Source organism: Prunus avium, chromosome 2 (assembly GCF_965620075.1).
Source record: "Prunus avium chromosome 2, drPruAviu1.hap1.1, whole genome shotgun sequence".
Classification (NCBI taxonomy): Eukaryota; Viridiplantae; Streptophyta; class Magnoliopsida; order Rosales; family Rosaceae; genus Prunus; species Prunus avium.
This window is the reverse complement of record NC_142285.1, coordinates 42,563,672-42,578,824: the sequence shown is the minus strand read 5'-3', so window position 1 is coordinate 42,578,824 and position 15,153 is coordinate 42,563,672. Positions and strand designations below refer to the sequence as shown.

Genomic DNA, 15,153 nt, shown 5'->3' with positions numbered 1-15,153 from the left:
GAAGGTGAAACATTTATATAATAAATAAATAAATTGTATGATAGAACTATGGAATAGAAGTTTAGTTGTCACATTTCAAGGTCCTTATATTTTTGGAGACTAAACAAAAGCATGAGATATCTGTACTAACCTTAGCTTTCACTCAATCTATAACATTAGAGAAGTGACCCCATATAACTAGATGAACAAACCCAAAAGAGAGAGAAGCAATGTTATTATCATCATCATAATCATTACAAAAATGACATGAATTGAGATCAAGTGTAGCCATCACTCTACCCTTGGTCACAAAGCTAAGAAACCCATCATTTTTATAGGTAAGCTACTAACATATGCCAACCCTACCTTCCAATCCAACAAAGGAAGAATAATATTTTGAGAGAGGGGATCATCGGCTTTTAGCAAGAGGGCAGTGGCAAAGAGTCTAAAAGCTCTGACATGGGTTCAGTGCTTACGCTTTAGTTTGCGGCCATTCCAAGCAAACCCATCGTGTTGATTTGAGCAATGCCATTGGCCCATTGGTGGTCGAGGGCTCCACGTGCCACCAACGACGGGGGTCGCTAAGGTTCATGGCACCACACCTTCAAAGTTCGTGATACACTTATTTGTTTGGATTAAAATCGAGTAAAGGAGGCAACCAAGCCAATTTATTGGCAAAATTTAGTGAAATGAATGTTGTGTAAATACACTAAAGTATCGCCCCGCCAATATTGGAATCTCATACTTGGATATAAGGTTAGGGAGGAGCCTTCTAGTTTTGGCACCTAAGTGTCTTTGCAAATATGAAATTCTTAGAAGTTGCTAGAAGGTTGATATTGGAGTAGTTTTTTTTTTTTTATCTCTTTCAAAACATATCTTTAACCGACTAGAAGAGTTCAAAGCACGTAAGTTGAGACGTGCGCTGAACAATGTGAACAAAAATTGAAGCGAAAAACTTGTATATCACGGAATAGTACTTATGAGACACTTAAGTAATGTCATTAATACATAGATAATATGATGGGGTGGTAATCCAATAGATTAGTTGGCGTTAATTAGAGTTTAACGATCAAAGAATCGACTTTATAATTTATTTTGAGTGCTGCTATTTCCACCAACCTGTCCTATTTTCCCACCCACCTTATCTTTAAAATTTTAAAAATAAATTTACCCATTTATGAAAAGACTTCTAAGGACTTAGAGAAAAGGATTAAAAACCAAAACAATTGCCTCAACCTTAAAATTTAAAAAAGTTAAAAAAATCCAAATCACAAATATCAAACCTTATAACTATGGGTGATTCTTCAAATTTCCTATCTCCCATTATTGCACCTTCTCTACCATCCTATCTCCCATTAACAGACCTCTTTAACTTAAAAGAGAATTTGCTCGAATTAATAATTTAATGGTGTTTTATGAATAACGGTGGGTGGAAAGATAGGATTGTGTTTTTACAAATTTACATAGTGGGTGAGAAGATAAGGTGGATGAAAAAATAGGACAGGTGGGTGAAAATAGCAGCATTCTTTATTTTTTTTTATAAGGATAGATCTTCATACTTATGAGATGGTTTTTGAACTTGAGATTTAACATAGCCTAAGTCCTATCAGGCCCAAGGGCCAACTAAAAATGGAGCCCTATTTAGGGGGTTTTGCTAGAATGAGGAGATTAATATGCGGGGCTTATTTGCGGGATGTTAACAAACGTCCAATTAAAATAAACGATTCAATTTTAAAATTGTAGTTTTGTTATAACTGGGTTAAAATTACTCATCACAAAAACTACAACCGGAATTTCTCTCTCATTTAGACCCAAAAAAAAAAAAAAAAACTTTTCTCTCATCCCTACCCTTTTGCAAGGTCAACACTGATGGTTGTCGGAGTTGAAATACTGGAATTATTGGTGCTGGTGGTTTATTACGCAGCTGGTGCTTGGCTTAAGGGATTTTCTCTGAAAACCCAATAGTCACCACCCATCCGCCCTCCTATTCTTCCGGCGAAAACCCAACAGTCACAACCATCGCACTCAAACCCAACCCACCACAACCTACTTTGGAGAGAGAGAGAGAGAGAGAGAGAGAGAGAGAGAGAGAGAGAGAGCATCTGGGTATTATTTTTCTTTTTCATTTTTGGATCAGATCTGGGTATTGTTTAGATTTCATGTTTTTCTTGGTTTAATGTCATAAATAGCATTTTGATTTGGGGGTACTCTGTTTCTGTGTTCATCAAAATTTTGTGCAGTGGGGTTCTATTTGTTATAGATATCTGGTTGCAATGTATAATCTGAGCTTGCATACATTGCAACCATCTTGGCCCCAAGGAAAGCATTAGGTTCGAGCACACGCAGAGCCATCTGGGCATGGACTTGTTGGCCTAGTTTCAACAAGTTCTGGCCAGTCAATAACAGAAAAATTGGTGCATAGAATGAGATGCAAGTTGGGTCTTGTGCTAGCAGTGATTTTAGAATTGTACCCGTACGCATTGTTGAGTACAGTGAGAGCGTTTATTTTTTTCATCCGTATAGCCGAGCGTCTATACTTGGGTATGCCTTTAATTTTTTTAATACATAGTATAGCCGGGCGGCTATACTTGGGCCCCTGTTTATTTTTTATTTTTTAAATAAATAGCATAGCCGCACGGCTATACTGGGTCCTTTTTAAAATTTTTTATAAATAGTGTAGCCGAGCGTCTACAACTGGCTACTTTTATAAAAAGTTTTTTCAATAAATAGTATAGCCGAGCGGCCATACTGGGGCCTCTTTTTTTGCTTTTTCAATGATTAGTATAGCCGCGCGCCTATACGAGGTCTCTTTTTTATTTATAAAATAAATAGTATAGCCGATCGGCTATACTTGGGTCCTTTTTTAATTTTTTTATACGCACGGCTATACCTGGCGACTTTTATACGCAGGGGATTATCCTTCTTCTTGAACCCTTTGTAGTGTGCCCCCAAAACCCTCCGGAACTCCCAAGCTCTCGTTTTTGGCTTCTCAGACAAATATGGTGAGCAAAAGACAGAGAGATGCTCGCAAGAGATTCAGAGCGGAAAACCCTGAACTGGTTAAACATCCGACGCCGCCTAAGGACCCAAGCAAGAAGAAGGGAAAGAAGAGCACGTTCAAGCGCAAGAAAGCACCCAATGGTCCAGACAAACCCACCAAAACTTCTCATAGCAAACACCCACTTAGAGTCCCTGGTATGAGGCCTGGGGAGAGCTGTTTCATTTGTAAAGCCACCAACCATATCGCCAAGCTTTGCCCTGAGCGAGCTGGGTGGGACAAGCACAAGGTGTGAACTTTGTTTTTGTTTTATTTTGTTTTTTGTTGGGTACTGATTCTGATTTAGTTTGAGTTTCCTTTATCTGGGTAATTTTTAAATGATGGAACTTTGATTATGTTGTCGAATTTTATGCGGGTTCTGTAAGAAAATGGTGAACCAATCATGTACATTATGGCTTCTGAATATTTCAGAAGTTAATGCCTGAAAAAAAATGGATTACAAATGCATATGTCTTCGTAGGTTTGTTTTTTTTAGCTATTAGTAATGGAAAATCTGGTGAGAGCTTGAATCAAATTTGGTCTTTGTTTGGTCCTTTGCAAAAGTTAATAGAATTGAATTTTTATTTGAAATTGGTTATTCATGGTGTGGACTGGATCCGACTGATGTTCATGTGTTTTGCGATTATTTGATGCTTGCAGATATGTTTGTATTGTCGACAACGTGGGCATAGCATCAAGGATTGCCTTAACAAGAATGATGACACCGTGGCTGTGAAGTTATGTTATAATTGTGGGGAAACTGGGCATTCACTATCTACCTGCCCCCTACCTCTTCAAGAAGGTAATCTTTCGCATCCTTTAAATTACATAAAGTTTGTTTAATATTCGGATGATGCGTGCAGAAATTTTTTAAGTGGCTATGCTTGAGTGTGTTTGTGTACTGGTGTATCACACATGCATTTGAAGTTTACATGAACAATGCAGAGGTCTATAGCCTTATGAGTCAATCTGGTGGTGGTGATATCTTTTTTACTCTATGGTTATGTCATTGCGTTGTTATTCATTTTGTTTAACTGGTAATGCAGGAGGAACTAAATTTGCCAAGTGCTTCATCTGTAACGAGACCGGTCACTTAAGCAAGGACTGCTCTAAAAATACTCATGGGATTTATCCAAAGGTGAATTAGTTTTCATCTGTGGTTTTGAATTTTCCACAACATGACTGCCTATATTCTTAACAGAGAAATCAAAGTTTTCAGGATATAGATGTTATTCATTCATGCTTGAGCTATCCAAGCTAATATCCTTCATTAATAAACGCTGAAACTTCCCATTATGAATTTCATTTATTAGGGTGGTAGTTGTAAGATTTGTGGAGGCGTAACACATTTGGCTAGAGATTGTCCCAACAAAGGCAACAGAGATTCAATGGCTGCTGGCGGAGCTTTTCACTCATGTAAGTTTTTCCCTTGGAACTCCTGAATTTGTCTGTTCTTGTAGTTCTTTGGAGCTTCAATTTACTTTGTTTAGACTTTTAATCTTCTCACCAAGAAATTGGTAGTAGATTACTTTGACATGCATGCTCAAATTGAGGTATAAGTTTTAAGCGTTTTGATTATAATCCCAGAGGCGTTGGAAGAAATAACCACCTTTCCATTGCAACCCTGATTTCATTCTCTTAGCAGAATACACTGACACCCTCAGGATTAGGCGAAACTACAATGACCTTTGTCATGTTTCTGAAGATGAACTGAATTCTGCTGTCAAATTAGATGGTATCAATCTTGTTATTGAAGTTGGCGGTTTTAATTCAAGGGCAGGTTTTAGATAGCCTTTAGTAGGAATTAGGCTACTTTCACAAAACTGAGTTCAGTTCCTCCCCCCACCTTCTCATAATTTCAAGTATGAAAGCCGTGGTGTTTTCAGATATATTATGAAGTATTCTCTTTCCTCCATTTCAAATATATTGTTAAGTGTACTTGCATCAGTTGATTTAATTGGCATTGTACTTAGTTTAGTGCCCCTTTCTTTTTCAGGGAATGAAAATCAAAGGCCAAGAGGAAAGGTTACCAAACTTGTGAGTGGAGACGATCTTGATGATGATTTCAGTTTCGTAGATAAGAAACCTGGTGGTGCAAAAGACGAGCCAGTTGATATAGTTGGTTCTGCTTCTCATTCGCAAGAAAGTCCTGTAAAATCAAAGAAGAAACAGGGACCCAAAGTAGTGAATTTTGTTGGATAATGATGGCTCACGAATGAAGAAATTCATGTGAATTTTCAGTCTTTCCTTTGTATGGCACGGCGCAGCTGTGTTGCGTTGGCACCATCCATGATTTTGCCGTAGTCCAAAATATTCTCAGTAGTCTTCAGAAGTTATTTTCTTTGTTCTAAATGTATAACCTTGACTTCATAACATATATTAGCATAATTTGTTTTGAGTTTCATTTGTATTGTATGCTAAAAACCTAGTGTACACTCATACTATCATTATATCAAGATGGCCTTTAAACTTAAAATGGGTTTTCTATTTTTACTCTTTACATTCAACTCATCCTCCAATTCTCTGTCATCATTTTAAACAAGGTAAAAAAAACAAAAGAAGAGTATTTTGTTGTTGCGCATGCAAGCAATCATACATTAATATAAAACGTAAGGAGATGATTAGTCACGTATATGATAAGCCGTAGAAGCTTCAGAGAATTCTCAACCTTTGTTTTGTCCCTTAAAATTCTCTTATTCCCCGCAATTTTCTGAGCTCCTTCTCATGGCTCCCCAAAAATAAGGATCTATCCCTCTGCTATACTCTGCATCTCTCTCTTTGTTTTCCTCTTTCTTCTTCTTCTTCATTTCGCACTACACACTCCCTGTCTCTTTTTGGAGAACAAAATGGTATCTCTCTCTCTCTCTCTCTCTCTCTCTCTCTCTCTCTCTCATGTAATTCTCATCTCCAATGTTTCTGTGACGCTGAGCAGAAAATTTGAAACACTTATAAACTAATGAATGAGAATGGTTAAGATGCAAGCATGTAACAATTTTGATTAAACATATTGATTTAAACTTCTGTTTTTCTCTTCTTTTCTTTTCTTGAGGCATGATCTGAATGGTTTTTCGATCAGTACCCTACCTTGCATGGCATATCGTTTGAAAATTGCACGGAAAAAAAGAAGGATAAATTTTTCTTGTTCTATACTTGTATAATTTCGTGGAAATTCAGCTTTTCTTTGGCTAGGTAAGAATGTTGTTGCTGCCTCGTTATATTATTGTAAGTTGTTGCTTAAAAACTAAAATGAATGTTGGGTTGGGGCAGGCGGCGTCTGGCATGGCTGTGAGTGATGAATGCAAACTCAAGTTCTTGGAGCTAAAAGCGAAGCGAAACCATCGATACATTATATTCAAGATTGAGATTCAACAAGTGGTGGTAGAGAAGGTTGGTACCAAAGAAGAAACATATGACGACTTCGCAGCATCCCTGCCTGCCGATGAGTGCCGCTATGCTGTCTTTGATTTTGATTTCACCACTGTCGAGAACTGCCAGAAAAGCAAGATTTTCTTCATTGCATGGTAATTAATTAATTAGTTTAGAACTTTGGTTATTTAATTTAATGCCCATTGTCTAGGTGCTAATATTATGCATGAAACTTTGACAGGTCCCCTGATACATCAAAGGTGAGAATGAAGATGGTGTATGCAAGCTCCAAAGATAGATTCAAGAGGGAATTGGATGGCACTCAAGTTGAGTTGCAGGCAACTGATCCTAGCGAAATCAGCCTTGACATTATAAAAAGCCGAGCTCTTTAAGCAACCAAACTCATCCACCTCCCCTAAACATTTACATTTAACATTTTTCTGTTCAAAATCCCATCTTCTTCTTCTTCTTCTTTTCTTCTTTGTTGTATGGGGTTGCATACCAACCATGTAGTTTAATGTAATATTATGAATTCTTTTATCAATTTCAAACTTTTTACAACATTTTCTTCAATTTAGTCAATACAAGATATATCATCTCTGTTTTCAACTTCAGAAATATCCAAGTCAACAGTTTAATTCTTGAAGCCAGCTCAAATACAGAATAATTGAGTATTGATTTGAAGCACCATTAAAATTATGATCCATATAATAATTTCAAAGTGGTCACAAAGCACAACTGAAATCAAGATCAATAGAAAGAAAGAGAAAAAAAAAACAGAAAATACTGACAGATTTTCTTAGTGGGAAATCTTTCTGCTAATAATATCCAGAAAGGAATGAATAATACATAAAAAGTTAGTTGAGCTGTAAGTACTCAAAACTAATTAACTTGTATACATAAACTAAAAAAACCCTCTCTATGATTTCTTACTCTGACTCTGACTCTCCCAGTAATTCCTCTCCCATGTTTCAACTTGTTTAATGGAATTTGCTTTTCTCCTAAGCATTGCAAAAAGAGATGAAGGATCATAAGGCGGAGGCATTGCGCATGGCTCACTGACTGCAGGGCCCTTCACCAGAGATTGCAGCATAAACTTCTTCTCTGTTCCGTCTGCTTGGCAAGCCATTGCCTCCGAGCAGAGCTCAACGGCTTTTTTAGGTACGGTGGGCTTGAATTGTAAGAGCTTTGCATACTCATTCAAAAGATGAAACATGTAGTCATACACATAGTCCATCTTCAGCTCCTCTTGAATTAAATTACTTGATGCCTTTCCAATTGCTTGTGCCTGAAGAAACCAATGAAAAAGCAATAATGCAAAAAGAAATATGAACATTGAAAAAGCCTTAAAGGAGTTATGTTACCTTTCGCCTGTGAGTGTTGCCCCAATCAACAGAGAACTTAATAGACCTGCACTTGTCGTCGTCCTTGATAGGCCAGTAGTGCTGTACTGGCATCAAACGTCTTGTGAAGAAATCATAGTAACGGGGTTTTACTATCAAGGTAACAGAATCACAGGCAAGGATGTATTTTTCACTGACAGACCAAGCAGACCCTTCTATGTAGATCTTATACCTGCAATAAAAATAATTAAGATGCGCACTTGTAAATACTTAGGCGAAGCAAATAAACACTGTGCAGTAGTGGGATCTTGGAACCTATGAACGCATTGGCTTGCCAAATCTGATTTATTGTACCCTTCTTTCGATTCTCGACCCCAGTCCTGCAATCGATTTTTCGACAACAGTGTCAGATTCTCTCCTCTCTCTTTTTTTTTTTCCTGTTCTATATATGAGCCAACATATATTTTACTTAACTACAATTGTAATGTAAAGTAGAGGAGCAAAAGGAGATAGCTAGGTAATGTTGCAAACCTGAGCATAAAGGCGAGCGTTCCAGTCATGTTCCTCAGAAACATTACATTTGATGAGGTCTTGCCTGGTTTCAGCAATATCTGGATTTCCCTTCCAATAAGCATAAGGTTCTCTTTCTAGCCAGGTCTTCCTCTTGTTGCCTTCCTCTAGTTCCTCGAACAAGACCTCCCATGGCCTTATATTTATTTCAGCCCTACACAAGGAACAGAGCAATCTACATGTCATTTGTGACGGAAGCTAGCAAATTCACACTCACTCACTCACATTAAACAATGGGTATATTCCTTTATTTTTCGACCGTCATCATTGTTTTGGAATAGGGAATTCGAATGTAGAATTTCTTTTAATATTGAAAAAAAGAAATGCCACTAAACTAATTGTTGGTTGGTTGGTTTATCTCAATCAAAGACCAAATTGAATAATTTTTTGGCAATAATTTAGAAGCAGGTTCATTTCAGTTGTAACATCATTGGGGCACAATATAAATAAATAGCATCATTGAGCATTATGATATCAATGAAAAACTTAATTATTTCCAAATAAAAAAAGTCAAGAAGTCTTACCAACCCCAAAAGGACCAATCGGGGAAGACAATATCAAGTGTGTTGTCATCCGCACAATAGCGAAACAACGGGGGTGGGGCCGTGGCATTGGGCCCGCTATATTCGTTGGATGGAATGACTGGCCAGTCAACGCAGTCAAACATCAGCTCTAAATCAGGCACCTGTCCTGGATACCTCCGTAACAACTGTAGGAACCCCCACACCGTAAAAAGGTCTCTGGTCTGAAACGCCTTCTCATATTGCTCCACGTAAGCCTTGCCATTCACGATCACCAACTTAAAGTTGGCCGTACGATTGGCCCTCTCTACCATTTCCCTTGTGATCCCCGTGCGGGCCCATGGCGTCAGGTCTTCATGTATCCAACGGAAGTATTCCGGACACGTGGGTGGTGATGGACGCTCAGGATTTTGGTCCGGGTGGAATGTGGTAGGATAGTTTGAGGGGCAGGTTCCCCTGAGGTCGTAAGCAGGGCAGTTGAGTGGAATTTCCAATTTACCCGGGGGCTTCTTGGGAATTTCACCGGTATTGTGAGGGTACGATTGGGATGTTCTGGCTTGAGCTGAAGTAGCTCCAAATAGAGTCTCTGTCTGTGACATGGAGCACCACGTAAACAAAGATCATCATTTATTAATGAATGGCGCGGGTTTCATCATTTATTCATGGTTGACAATCACTCATACGTACCTGTAGATAACTATCTTAATAGTTTTTATCTATGTTTACTATATACCAAATGGGAGCATTTTTGCTCACCACTTTAACCATAGGTGTACTCTTACCATCATCCTCAATGTTTGACACGTGTCCATAGACATAACCAAGTTAACTTTTGCTTTATATTTATGGAATCATGATTATACCTATGAACACGTGTCAAGCATTGAGGATAGTGGTGAGGGTACACATATGGTTAAAGTGGTGAGCAAAAATGCACCCTATAGCAAATAACCAAATGTCCAGAGGTCAACAATTGTTTAGCCCAAAACGTGACATGATATGATAAGTGACAAATATTCTTCAGTTAAAAACATAGCACGTAATACAAGTATGTTAGATCCCACATTTTTATGTTAACCGTATTTTCGGATGTACGATTACAATGCCGTTGTATTGTACCTCCTAGTTCTAGACATCACCACTGAAATAAAATACTGGAAAAATAAATAAATAAATAAAAGAATTATTGGAAACAATGGTGTCGGAGAATGTTATGATCATGCATGACTTACGGTGTAGTTGAGCAGCCGCGTGCAAATAAGGGCGCCAAAGAGAACGAAGAGGACGATGAAGATAGCAGAAAATCTTGCAGCTGACTCCATAAATGGCCGCGAGATTAAGATAATACCCGACCCGTACCACAAGTAGTGCTGGTGGGTGCACCTCTGGCTCTGGAACGCCTCTGTATTTCTCCTTCTCCTCGTGTGTCTCTGTAACAGTATTCTTTTTTAACCATTATTTTCCTCCTTGTAGTTGTCTGACAACCATGTTTTATGATTTAACATTTGGAAACCAAATTCCACGGATCTCATGAGCTGGCTGGGTAAGTGGTGGTACTTATTTCTCGAAATGGGTTTGTTTCAGTTTTGACTGGTTGAGGCTCTATGGCCGAGAACAAGTTCCTGCATTTTTCCTTCAAGCTCTTCAGTTTTTCTTTGTTTATTCAGTTTGAACTTTGAATTCATTTAACACTTTTTGGAGAATATTTCCTTCATTATTTTAGGTGCTAATGCTCTGCAAGAAACCTGATTTTCTATGTTGTGATTTGATATGATAGGCCCCCTGATACATCAAATGTGTGATGAGAGAATGAGAGAATGAAAAAAATTATAATTTCAAGTGGGCAAAAACTTCAACCAATATTGATTATTTAATTGTGATATACTTGTTTAGTGGAAAATCTTTCTGCTAATAATAATACTCGGAGCTGTAACTGCTCAACCCTAATTCATCTGTATACATCGATATATATTACCTATTTACGATTGCTTACTCTGATTCTCCCAGTATTTATTCTCCCAAGTTTCTACTTGTTTAATTGAATTTGCATTTCTCCTAAGCACTGCAAAAAGAGATGCCGGACCGTAAGGAGGAGGCATAGTGCATGGATTACTGACTGCAGGACTTTTCACCAAAGATTCCATCATAAATTTCTTCTCTGTTCCTTGCGCTTGGCAAGCCATCGCTTCTGAGCAGAGCTCAATAGCTTTTCGAGGTATGGTTGGCTTGAATTGTAAGAGCTTTGCGTATTCATTCAGAAGATGAAACATGTAGTCATAGACATAGTCCATCCTCAACTCCTCTTGAATTAATTTACTTGCTGCTTTTCCAATGGCTTGTGCCTAATGCAATCGATGAAAAAGCAACGCAATTAGTAAAAAATGAACATAGAAAAGTGAGGTTAGTTACTCCATTATTTCCTGATCAGCTTCTGTCCTTTTTCATGTGAAAATTCAATCGTAAGTAGTAGTGAAAGTACGGTAAATTGCCAGCATAGTTATCAAAAGCTAAAGATAAACTGAGATGTTCAGATGACTGGACAGATGAAATTCCAATGAACTCAAGACAAAAACTTCATATGAGGAATGATAAAGTTTCCAAGTCCATTGTCCAAAATGATCCCTCTACGATGATTTCTGGAAATAACAGCATGTATGCCACACTTTAAAAAACAGTCAAATTTAGGTGAAAATGACAAGTTAAAGAATGTTTTAGCTAAAAGTCTAAGACACATAAAAAAAATTAGTGATGGAAGCCTAACAAATCATATTACCTTTTGCTTGTGGCTGTTGCCCCAATCAACAGCAAACTTAATGGATCTGCATTTGTCATCATCCTTTATGGGCCAGTAGTGGTGCACTGGCATCAAACTTCTCGTGAAGAAATCGTAGTAGCGGGGTTTAACAATTAAGGTGACAGAATCACATGCAAGAATGTACTTATCACTGACAGACCAAGCAGACCCTTCTATGTAGATCTTATACCTGCAATGATTGTTCATGGAATAACCTAAGTCAGGACATTAGGGACACATTAAAAATGATTAAACCATGAACACTGGGGATAGTGGGAAGATGTTTCTACCTATCAACGCATTGGCTTGCCAAATCCGATTGCTTGTACCCTTCGCTTGATTCTCGTAACCAATCCTGCAAGTGGTTTTCAAGGACATTCTCAGATTCTGCATTTTTACTACATATATTGGACTTGCATAAAAGGGTAATGGCACGGTACCTGAGCGTAAACGCGAGCGTTCCAGTCCTGTTGGTCAGAAACATTACATTTGAGGAGATCTTGCCTGGTTGCAGCAACAGATGGATTTCCCTTCCAATAAGCATAAGGTGCTCTGTCTATCCACCTCTTCCTCTTGTTGCCTTCCTCTAGGTCCTTTAACAAAACCTCCCATGGCTTTATATTGATCTCAGCCCTGCACAAGGAACAAGCCAAGTTACATGCAATTTCTTTAGACACCTGACAAATTTACATGCGCATTTAACAATGCCAAATTCATTTTTTGGACCATCAACCATGGCTTCGTTCAATCACAACATTATTGATTTAATGTCATGAATTTTGATTTCAACGAAAATGGAAAAAAAATAAAGGTCAGTAATCTTACCATCCCCAAAAGGACCAATCAGGGAAGACAATATCGAGTGAGTTGTCATCCCCACAGTAGCGGAACAACGGTGGTGGGGCCGTGGCATTGGGCCCACTATAATCGTTTGATGAAATTACTGGCCAGTCAACGCAGTCAAACATGAGCTCCAAATCAGGCACCTGTCCTGGATACCTCCGTAACAACTGTAGGATCCCCCACATTGTAAAAACGTCTCTGGTCTGAAACGACTTCTGATACTTCTCCACGTAAGCTTTCCCATTTACAATCACCAACTTGAAATTGGCCGTACGCTTGGCTCGCTGTACCATGTCTCCCGTGATCCCCGTGTGGGCCCATGGCCCGAGGTCCTCGTGTATCCAGCGGAAGTATTCCGGACAAGTGGGTGGTAGTGGACGGTCAGGATCTTGCTCCGAGTGGGAGGTGGTAGTAGGGTAGTTTGACGGGCAGGTTCGTGTGAGGTCGTAAGCAGTGCAGTTGAGTGGGTGTTTTTGGGATGTTCTGGTGGTAATTATTGGTTCTTCGGCTGAAGTATCCACTAGAATCTGGGTTTGTGTTTGTGACACGAAGCACAGTGTTAATATTAACGGCCCAATAGTATATACGATACGAAATTCTATATTCAGTGCATTACTCAATAAACCTTGATTAGGATTAACATAAATTTCATTGCACATTTATCATCATTTGACAAATAAAAACTAGTTTAGGTGAGTCGGTTAGACGAACAAGCTCGTAACCTTGCATCCAAATTCGAATCTCCCTTTTTGTCAAGAGAAAGGGAGCTCTACGTGCTACGTGTGCTACGTAGTCAACACTACATGTGGCTCATTAATGATGCCCCACGGGAAAAACGTTAACCGACAGTCACGGGAAATGTTACGCCTAAGAATATTATTATACTCTCATGGAAACGACATGGATTCATGCCGTTTTGACGAACGTCGTTTGCCGTGTACCTCCTTCTAGTTCTAGACATCCCCACCATTTCAAAGAATAATTAAAACTTAAAAGACAAGAAAAAAAAAACATATATCTTTTAAAAAGAAAAAAAAATGGAATATTGGAAACAGGGGACTTACAGGGGAGTTGAGAAAGCGCGTGCAGACGAAAGCACCGAAGAGGAGGAAGACGAGGACGAAGACAGCAGAAAATCTGGCAGGTGACTTCATAAATGGCCGCAACATTAAGATGGTGTCTGCGAAAGGACCATACAAGTAGCACCTCTGGCTCTGGAGCCTCTGCATATTCTCGTTCTCTCTCATCTCATGTCTCTTCTTGTATTAACTACTTTTTGCCCCCTTCTTCTCAGACAGCAATGGTTCTGATTTCACTGTTAGAAACCAAATTCCATGGATTTGATAAACTGGGTAAGTAGCGGTGCTTGTTTCCTCAAATGGGTTGGCTTCAGTTTTGGCTGGTTGAGGCTCTATGAAGCAGAACAAGTTGGCGCAGTTGCTCTGAAGCTGATGAAAAGGTTGAGGCTTTCTTGGTTAATTCAGTTCGAAATTTGAATTAATACAAGAAGAAGAAGTAGTAGTAGTAGTAGTAGTAGTAATAGGAGAAGCCATAGACTAAGAATCTAGGATCTGAGATATAGAGCGTGGACAGAGCTTGTTGCCTAATAAAATGAGCTGATGAAAAGTATTGTTTAGGTAAGGACTAATAATGATTCGGAGGTGGAGACTGTGCCCCTGAAAAGAAAATGAGGTATAAAAAAAATGTTAGATCGGAAAGGAAATGGAAGGACCGAAGAAAGACAGGGGATAGATTAGACAAGTGAGCCAAGAGGTGGGGAATTGGGAGCAATGAATAATGGTCAATAGAGTTTACAAAGTATAGATTTTTGTAAAATAATATCTCGTATATTTGTGTGTCTGCAATACAGAAGAAGGCCAATATATTAAGCCAAAAAGACTACCCAAGAAAGGTAATTTAAATCCTAAGTTAAAGGCACTAATTTGTAGAAAAGATTTAACAGAGAAATTGACTAGTCCTATACGAAGTAACAAATAAGAGTGGAATCTCGTCTCGTGAGAATGTTAACTTTTTAATTTTTTTAGTATAGATAGGATGGCTACACGACAAAGCTGATTTGGCTGAAAAGTTGAAAAGATAATTGCAAATTTTCAAATCCAAACAAAAGTGCGAGTTACCATTTAGCATTTGTTTCATCATGGATTTGCTGCTGCTTTTGGAATTTTAGTTGTGCGTTGGCAATTGACCACCACCTTCGCTTCTTCTTTTTTAAATTCTTCAAAGCATGATTTATTTACGATCCTTTATCTATTGCATAAATGAAAACGGACTTGATGGGCCTTTTCGTTGTTTCCGTAAAGTCTTTAAAATGGAAAGGTGCTTAGCGTCCCTTAATTGGACTTGGATCGATCCACATATGTACATGAATTCATATGTCTTTGAGGAATTATGCTTATATTTGTTGGTAACTTGGGCCCCTTGTAACCAAAAGTTCGGCACCAAAAGTTTGACAGAAATAGCAGTGTGCACCTTAAATTTTCACGATCATTATGCTCCAAAAGAAGCGTTACAAATAATGACAATGTCATGTCACACCAAAATTCAAATATTGAAAGCGATACCAGAATGAATCCTCTGATTTTGAAGAGACAGAACACAGAGAAGAATATTTGCCATCAGAAATCTTGCAATTCCAACATAACCTACTGAGTATTGTTCTTTAACTTATGAATTCACCAG

At 38.4% G+C, this 15,153-nt stretch overlaps 4 protein-coding genes across 5 annotated transcripts; 2 read left to right on the top strand and 2 right to left on the bottom strand.

The window, feature by feature from the left end:
• Window positions 1-2,889: 2,889 nt before the first annotated feature.
• LOC110767655 (VASCULAR-RELATED NAC-DOMAIN 6) lies at window positions 2,890-5,420 on the top strand. Its single transcript, XM_021971256.2, has 5 exons — window positions 2,890-3,266; window positions 3,677-3,818; window positions 4,063-4,154; window positions 4,330-4,432; window positions 5,013-5,420. Exons 1-5 carry the CDS (start codon window positions 2,979-2,981, stop codon window positions 5,216-5,218), a joined length of 831 nt encoding a protein of 276 aa, XP_021826948.2. The 5' UTR covers window positions 2,890-2,978; the 3' UTR covers window positions 5,219-5,420.
• A 235-nt stretch (window positions 5,421-5,655) lies between these two features.
• LOC148297072 (actin-depolymerizing factor 7) lies at window positions 5,656-6,955 on the top strand. Of its 2 annotated transcripts, none has more exons than XM_021971254.2 (3): window positions 5,656-5,865; window positions 6,284-6,537; window positions 6,624-6,955. In XM_021971254.2, exons 1-3 carry the CDS (start codon window positions 5,863-5,865, stop codon window positions 6,772-6,774), a joined length of 408 nt encoding a protein of 135 aa, XP_021826946.1. In that variant the 5' UTR covers window positions 5,656-5,862; the 3' UTR covers window positions 6,775-6,955. The 2 variants fall into 2 exon arrangements, with proteins under 2 accessions (XP_021826946.1, XP_021826947.1); XM_021971255.2 differs by lacking the exon at window positions 5,656-5,865 and adding an exon at window positions 5,900-6,205.
• Window positions 6,956-7,072: 117 nt separating this feature from the next.
• Window positions 7,073-10,545, bottom strand: LOC110767654 (uncharacterized). The gene is made up of 6 exons (XM_021971253.2): window positions 10,049-10,545; window positions 8,820-9,406; window positions 8,257-8,449; window positions 8,041-8,105; window positions 7,747-7,957; window positions 7,073-7,670 (listed from the first exon to the last, which is right to left on the bottom strand). The coding sequence occupies exons 1-6, from the start codon at window positions 10,136-10,138 to the stop codon at window positions 7,302-7,304; spliced, it is 1,515 nt and encodes a 504-aa protein (XP_021826945.1). The 5' UTR covers window positions 10,139-10,545; the 3' UTR covers window positions 7,073-7,301.
• Window positions 10,546-10,649: 104 nt separating this feature from the next.
• On the bottom strand, window positions 10,650-14,309 carry LOC110767653 (uncharacterized). The gene is made up of 6 exons (XM_021971252.2): window positions 13,518-14,309; window positions 12,436-12,980; window positions 12,051-12,243; window positions 11,901-11,965; window positions 11,590-11,800; window positions 10,650-11,158 (listed from the first exon to the last, which is right to left on the bottom strand). The coding sequence occupies exons 1-6, from the start codon at window positions 13,698-13,700 to the stop codon at window positions 10,796-10,798; spliced, it is 1,560 nt and encodes a 519-aa protein (XP_021826944.2). The 5' UTR covers window positions 13,701-14,309; the 3' UTR covers window positions 10,650-10,795.
• Between the last annotated feature and the right edge of the window lie 844 nt (window positions 14,310-15,153).